The 7,431-nt window shown below is 42.7% G+C and overlaps 1 protein-coding gene across 1 annotated transcript; it reads right to left on the bottom strand.

The window, feature by feature from the left end:
• Positions 1 to 4,944: 4,944 nt before the first annotated feature.
• Gjc3 (gap junction protein gamma 3) lies at positions 4,945 to 6,823 on the bottom strand. The gene is made up of 2 exons (XM_028782804.1): positions 6,040 to 6,823; positions 4,945 to 5,311 (listed from the first exon to the last, which is right to left on the bottom strand). Exon 1 carries the CDS (start codon positions 6,821 to 6,823, stop codon positions 6,047 to 6,049), a length of 777 nt encoding a protein of 258 aa, XP_028638637.1. The 3' UTR covers positions 4,945 to 5,311; positions 6,040 to 6,046.
• Between the last annotated feature and the right edge of the window lie 608 nt (positions 6,824 to 7,431).

Raw genomic sequence — 7,431 nt, 5'->3', positions numbered from 1 at the left:
AAAACTTATTTACAAAAACAAAAGGGAGGAATAGGCCCCAACATGGGACCTAAGACATCTATCTCCCTAGCCCTATTTACCTTAAATTTTTTAAATCTGGATTCTGATGGACAATCTGCTGCTGACAGACATGTGGCTCCAAGTCCTCAAAAAGAATATGTTAAATGGAAAGATGTCTTAACTAACCAATGGAAGGGCCTGGATCCAGTTTTAGTGATATCTAGGGGAGCTATCTGTGTTTTTCCACAGGATCAAGAAAATCCAATCTGGATACCAAGCAGACTGACCAGAACTGTGAAAGAGGACTCACCAACCCCTGAAGAAAATGCTAAAGATCCTGTTGATAATCTGCCTGCTTGAGAGAGCGATAAGTATACCATTGTGGGCTGTGGTAAGATCATGGCCAGTTCCCATCCCAGTACATTCCCACTCTAAAGTACTGCCAATGTTTACATCATCGAGCTGTCAGCTGGAGGCACCATGTGCCATACCTTTAAACAAAGAGACTGTCAAGTATAATGCATCAAAATTTAGATTAAATGATACCTTTTGTTTCACCATAACAAACAGGGCAGAGACCCCATGCATCGTACTTCGCAATGCTACATTGGGACACTGGATTGATCCCCTTGGAGATTCCCAAATAGGCACTGGTGTCTTGCTCGAGGTACTCAATAACATAGTGGCAAGACAATCTGAGGCCAGTGGAAATACATCAAGCAAAAAACAGTCCCCTGTGAATATCACTACATTATTGCTAAAAAGTAAGGTAACCATACTTGAATGATCATATTGGCAAACCAATAATGTCACTAATGTCAGAGTGTGGCCATGGTGCCCTCCAGATCAGTCATTTCCACCAGTGTTTACGCACTGCCAATCTAAAAGGATGCCTAAGGTAGAAGTATCTCGAGGGTTCACTTTATCGCCACCTCTAAAAAGGATGGCTATGACAGGAAATAAAACAGGGAAGGTAAACGAATGGCCGTTTTATCAATGGGTGTTGACAAATTTAGCGGGGGCTGCTACCAGTTTATCAGCCTTTGCAACTCTAGGTGAGTCACAACATGACATTTGGAATGTATCAGCAACCAGAACTAATACTACACCAGTGATATTGAATGATATTAAATATAATAACTTGTTGGCAAATTATTCAGCCAAAAGGGCAGCAGTTTGTGTTTCAGCTCCCTTCTTTTTTATTTTAGCAGAATTTAAAAATAAAAGCAGCATATTAGATTGTGCAAATGTCACCTGCCAGTTGACAGAATGCTGGAATGGGTCTGCATCCTTAGCACTGCTGGTATGGGTTCCGACCTTTGTCCCTATACCGGTGGATGCCGATCCCGATAAATTTCCAATAATCTCCTTAATTAGAGAAAAGAGAGATTTTGGCATCACGGCGGCCATTGTGACGGCCGTTGCAGTGTCGGCTGCTGCAGCGGTGACTGCGGGTATTGCCCTAGCCAATCAAGTTCAAGCAGCAGAAACAATAAATAATATAGTGAATGCCTCAGCAGATGCTATGGTAAAACAGCATAAAATGAATAGCCATTTGATTTCTGGGATACTGCTTGCTAATCAGCGAATAGATCTATTACAAAGTAAAATGGAAGAAATTGCTGATATTCTTCAAGTAAGCTGTGTAAGTCACACTAAACACATGTGTATCACACCCTTGAAATATAACAATGAGTCTTTTACAGAAAGTACTAAATTATTTAATTTTTTGCAAGGAAATTGGTCACAACAGGCTGAGGAGCTACAAGAAGAACTCCTGCTCAAGATTGCTGTTTTGAATGGGACCAGAATAAACCCGATTGATGTTGGAGACTTCACTTCCTGGCTCACGTCCGCCTTCTCCTTTTTTAAGGAGTGGGTGGGGGTGGGAATGTTTGGCTGTATGATCTTTGGGGGAGTGCTGATCACACTCTGGTTGCTCTGCAAATTTAAAAAACAACATCGTAGAGATAAAGTACTTATCACTCAAGCACTGCTTGACTTAGAGCAGGGAACATCCCCTCAAGCTTGGTTGAATATGCTTAAACAATGAGACACTATCATTCAATGGGATATCCTGAGGGCTCGTGTTCCCATTGCACCAGGAATCCTGAGTGGTAGTCCTCCACACTTCCCAGGGCTCGGGTTCCCATTGCACGGGACATAAGTGTGGAGGGTCTCAATACTGTTTAACTGCCTTGAACGCCTTACTGGTAGAACGGTGGGCTTGATCAGCTAAATAACAGTTGGAAAATTGTTGCAGCAATTTAATAAAAAAGGGGGAGTTGTCAGGAGCCGCGTTCGCCATTGCAAGATGGCCCCGGTTTCCTGTTTCCTGGTTCTTCTTGGGAGCTTTGCTTTGATTGTGCGCCTGCGCAAGGCGAGAAAACCAGTATGCTAATTTGGTGATATCATAAGAGCCAATGAGTGTGTGGCACGTCTCCTAAGGCTCTATATAAGCCACAGGATTTGGGGGCTTGGGGTCCCTCGCCTCACTGCCATCTAAAAGAGCTGTAACAATAAACTACTGTCAGAAGAATCCTGAGTGTGGCGTTCTCCTTATCGGCGAGGCTGCGCGCCGCAAACAGTCTATTCTCTCTTTCTATGAGTTTGAATTTTCAGTGGTCTATATGTACGTTTGCCTTCATATCTGCTCTTGTGTCTGGATTATTTCACATAACATATGCCTTTCAGGGGTCATCCATGATATTACAGAATTTCCTTTTTTCTTCTTCTTCTTCTTTTTTTGTTTTTGTTTTCGTTTTGTTTTGTTTTGTTTTTTGTTTTCCAGGACAGGGTTTCTCTGTGTAGCCCTGGCTGTCCTGGAACTCACTCTGTAGACCAGGCTGGCCTTGAACTCAGAAATCCGCCTGCCTCTACCTCTCAAGTGCTGGGATTAAAGGCATGCGCCACCACTGCCCGGCTCTTCCTCTTCCTCCGCCTCCTCCTCTTCTTCCTCCTTCTCCTCCTCTTCCTCGTCCTCCTCCTTCTTCTTCCTTTGAGACTGAACAATATTCTACCATGTACACATTTTCCCTGATCCATTTGGTGGACAGTTACATTGTTAATTTTGTTTTTAGTGTAATCATCTAATGATGTTAGGTTTATTTACATTTGGGTTTTGTTCATTTGTTAGTTTTTAATTCAAAATTATTTTTATTCTTCTCTCATATTTTACATCCCAACTGCAGTTTCACCTTCCTCTCTTCCCACTAATCTCTCCCCAACTCTTCCCCACTCCCCCCAGACTTAGCCCTTCCACATCCCCTCAGAAAAGAACAGTCCTTCCAGGGACATCAACCAAACACTGTACGACAAGCTACAATAAGACCAAGCACATACACACACACACACACACACACACAAAAAGACCAGGCATATACCATCACATCAAGACAAAGGCCTTTCTTTTGCCTTTACTTTTGAGAGTTAGTTCTGCCAATCATGGGACTCTAGATTAACAGGATTTTTTTCCTTCTTATACTTCAAATATTTTACTCATTTACACTGTTTCCAATAAGGAAGATAATGTCATCTTTGTCCTTTTCTTCCCACTCCATAAGATAACAGAGACATAAACACAAGTTAAAAGTATAAAATCCTTAGATGGAAACACAAGTGTAAATTCATAGTTTTGTGTCAAACAATGGTCACTTAAATGTAGCACCAAATTCACAAACACCAAAAGAAAAATAAGTAATTAGACTTCATCAAAATGTAAAGTTTTTGTACATCAAAAAATATTGCCAACTCCCTGCTGGCTGGCCTTCCTAGTCATCAAAACTCTTTCTCATGTATGAATCCGTTGAGTTCCAACAACCATCCTCATAAGACACACATTGGTGCAACAGTGATGTAGATGATACAGGAGAAACCAACTGCTTTCTGATTAGATTGAGGATCCATTCCACAGGAGGAAACCCATGCCTGGTATTACAAATCTGGCCAAGAACCCATCCACGGAGTTCAAAGGCCCTAAAGAAAAGTTACTACTAGTTTGCTAAATTGACATAGTATCGAACTGTTTTCTAAATGCTTCTCCATACTCATAGATTAGGTCAGTTTTCAACACTGACCAGAGAAATTTTTTTTTACAGTGAACAGTGGCCAATATACAGACTTAGAATTTGTGAATGCAGAAATAGGTGTCTATGGAGTATTCAGTCCCAAATGAGACATTTCTATCACACCCTTGCCCCCAAAGCTCAAGGGAACATCAGAGAAGATAGGGAAATGGGAAAGAAAATTTTAAAGAGCCAGTTCTCTGGGAGATCTGCTATAAAACAATGTCTTCTCCACACAGTAGAGAGTTGCACTCATAAACTCACAGAAGCAGTGGTTGCCTGCACAAGCTCAAGACACTCAGCATTACAGCATGGATGAGTGAGGGACTACCCACAGCTGAGGAACTGATGGCAGTTGATCAATGCTGGAGGAGGAAGACTCCATCTTCTTCAGATGTATGGTATCAAGTTGGTTGACCGTGTTCCTGTAGATGGTCTCACTCCAATGCACATTTGAATAACACTAATTTTTGTTCTCAGTGTGTTATAAAGAAAAGAAGAGGACAAGAAATTAGGACATGACAGGAGATCCAAGAGCAGTTATGCAGGGATACTGGGGTAGACATGATCAAAATACACTGTATACATGTAAGAAATTATCAAAGAATAGATAATTTTAAAGAAATGCTACTCATGAAAAAAATGAAGATAATGCATGGAATAGAAGAGAATGTCTTGAAATGAGTCAATAGGTATCTCACAGTCATAACATATAAAGAGTTTTTATAATTCAAAAAAATAAATAACCTAATTTTAATTGGCAAAAAAAAACTTGGTCTTTTCTACAAAGATACACAAGTGATTAATAAGCATATTGTATGATTCCATCTCTATAAGATCCCAGAGTAGGATAGATAATCCATTAGAACAGGAGGTAGGCTGGTGTTTGCTTATGTTTAGTAGAGAGACAGGAGAGATAAGTTAGAAGTGACAGCTAATTGATGCAGGAGGTTTGGTTTTGTTTTCTGAGATTTTATTATTTTATCTATTATTACTGTGTGTGTGTGTGTGTGTGTGTGTGTGTGTGTGTGTTTGCATGTGTGCGCTCTCCATAGCATGTATGTGGACAATTTGTGGGAGTTTGTTTCCTCCCTTCTCCATGTGGGTTCTGGAGATCAATCTCAGATCATGAGGCTTGATGGCAAGCACTTTACCCACTGTCCCATCTCCCCGGCCACCTCACTGGATGTATTGAAGAAGATCAAGTCCCAGAATTTTCTGCAGGCAAGCCAGGCAACTTTATAACTCTGCAAAGTAGAAATCAAGCATAAGCTGAAGACTTTACCAAACGAAAGGGCAGGCAGTACACAGACCAGTGTGCTCATCATGGTCTACTACAAGGAGTCGTGCAACTGTTAGGGATAGGTGTTGAGAGATGGTTTGGGGGATACTAATCAAAATATATCTGCTTCAACTGTGAATGGAGGCTCACACTTTTAATCTTAGAACTTGGGAGCCAGTGGCAGGTGGTTCTCCATGAGTTCAAAGCCAGCTTGATCTACATAGCAAGTTCCAGGCCAGCCAGGGCTGTTTCATATACATATGTGAATGCTTTCTCCACTATGAGAGACTGTACCCTCAAACTGTGAACCAAAGTAAACATTTCATCCCTTTAAAAAAATACATCTGGGATCTGGAGAGGTGTCCCTGTGGTTAAGAGTACATACTGCTCTTGCAAAGAAACCAAAGTTTGCTTCCCAGTTCCCACATTGGACAGCTACCTGTAATTCCAGCTTCAAGAGATCTACTGCCCTCTCCGCCTCCACAAGCACCTGAATTCACACACACACACACACACACACTTTAAAGTAAAAAGTAAATTATTTTTAGAATGTATCTGCTTGGAAAGTGGTTGTCTACACTCTGTAACATGGGGAGCTGTACACCCCAAAGGATGAGGGGCCTACCATGGGTGGGGACTGCCAACACAGAAACATCAGAGGCAGGGACAGATGACTGTCACTAGGGTCCTCACCTGCTTCTCAAAATGGCTCTTTTGTTTCCACCACTGACAAGTCGTCGGTTGTGTCCTTGTGTCTTACGGAGCTCTTTGAGGTTGACAAGTTCTTTAAGAAGGGAAGTTTGTGCTTGTACATCCTCCAAAACCTCCCTAAACCCAAAAGCACAAGCTCTAAGAAAATAAATATGAGACAGGCCCCACTGATACCAAACATGGTATTGAGGAAGATGGTCTTCTCAGAGGGGTGAGACTGGAAACAGGTTGTGCTGCCAATGCAAGGATCCTCACGACATGTAAAAGTGCTGGGCATCTTGAAGCCATACAGATGGTACTGAACTCCTAGAGCTGCTCCCTCAAGGACCAGCCGCACCCCAAGGTGTGCCACATAGGCCCAGAGAAGTTTGAGGCTTTTAGCCCCTGAGATATCCTTGCTATGATCCCCTGTGCAAATCCGTGTCTCTTGCTCCTTATTCTCCTTTCCTGGTACCTCCCAGTATCCAATCACATGATACAGAGTGAATGCCACATAAATGGCACTGGGTGTGGCCATCAGGATGACTTGGAAGGCCCAGAAGCGCAACGGAGAGAGAGGGCGGAAGACATCATAGCAAATGGTCTTGCAGCCTGGCTGCCCCAAATGACATATGAATTCGTTCTCATCTTTGCCGAAAACCCCAGGTCCACTGGAAACCAGCATCAGGAGACGGAATCCCGTGAGCACGGGAAGAAGGAAGCGCCCCACAGGGGTGGAGTGCTGGCTCTCCTGAGCCAATAGCTGTCTCAGGAACCTGCTGCACATCCTGCCACCAAGCAGAGAACAGTTATCAGTGCAGATGTCTCACTCTCTTTTAAAGGTTTCAGTCTGTCAAGTTCACTGCTAACCCACGGATCTGCAAAGCAAGCCTTTTTGTTCCTCTCCAAAGCTGATCAAACACCATTTAGCCATCTTTACTTGCCTACAATGTAATACCTGAGCTGATTGCCTTTATAGACGCAAAAGGTTTAGTCAGCACACAGTTGTGTGAACTCCAAATAGCACAGCACAGATTTGGTGAAGGTCACTCACTGAATGAGCATATCATGTCTTGGATGAGCAAAAAGCCTCAACCCAAGGAGACAGAAAGATGGACAAATCCACAAGCTCTTTCAAGAGTACATTTTTGTAAATGGGGGGTTGGCTCAATCAGCAAAGTGCCACGCAAGCATAAAACCTGCTTAACCCTCAAAACCCATGTAAAAATGTCGTGTGGTGGTGAACACCTGAAACACCACTGCAGGGCAGGCAGGGACAGGAGGATCCTAGCCAATTGGAGAGCCTCCAACCAGCCTAAGATCCTGTCTCAAACACAAGGTGGATGACTCCCAGAGAATGACACATGACATTGAACTCCAGTCTATATTACTTAC

Source organism: Grammomys surdaster, unplaced genomic scaffold (assembly GCF_004785775.1).
Source record: "Grammomys surdaster isolate TR1022 unplaced genomic scaffold, NIH_TR_1.0 880, whole genome shotgun sequence".
Classification (NCBI taxonomy): Eukaryota; Metazoa; Chordata; class Mammalia; order Rodentia; family Muridae; genus Grammomys; species Grammomys surdaster.
This window is presented reverse-complemented; position numbering and strand designations above follow the sequence as displayed.

Bases quoted from the DNA above. Each gene is read 5' to 3' on its own strand.
- Gjc3 (XM_028782804.1), bottom strand. From the start codon at position 6,823: ATGTGCAGCAGGTTCCTGAGACAGCTATTGGCTCAGGAGAGCCAGCAC.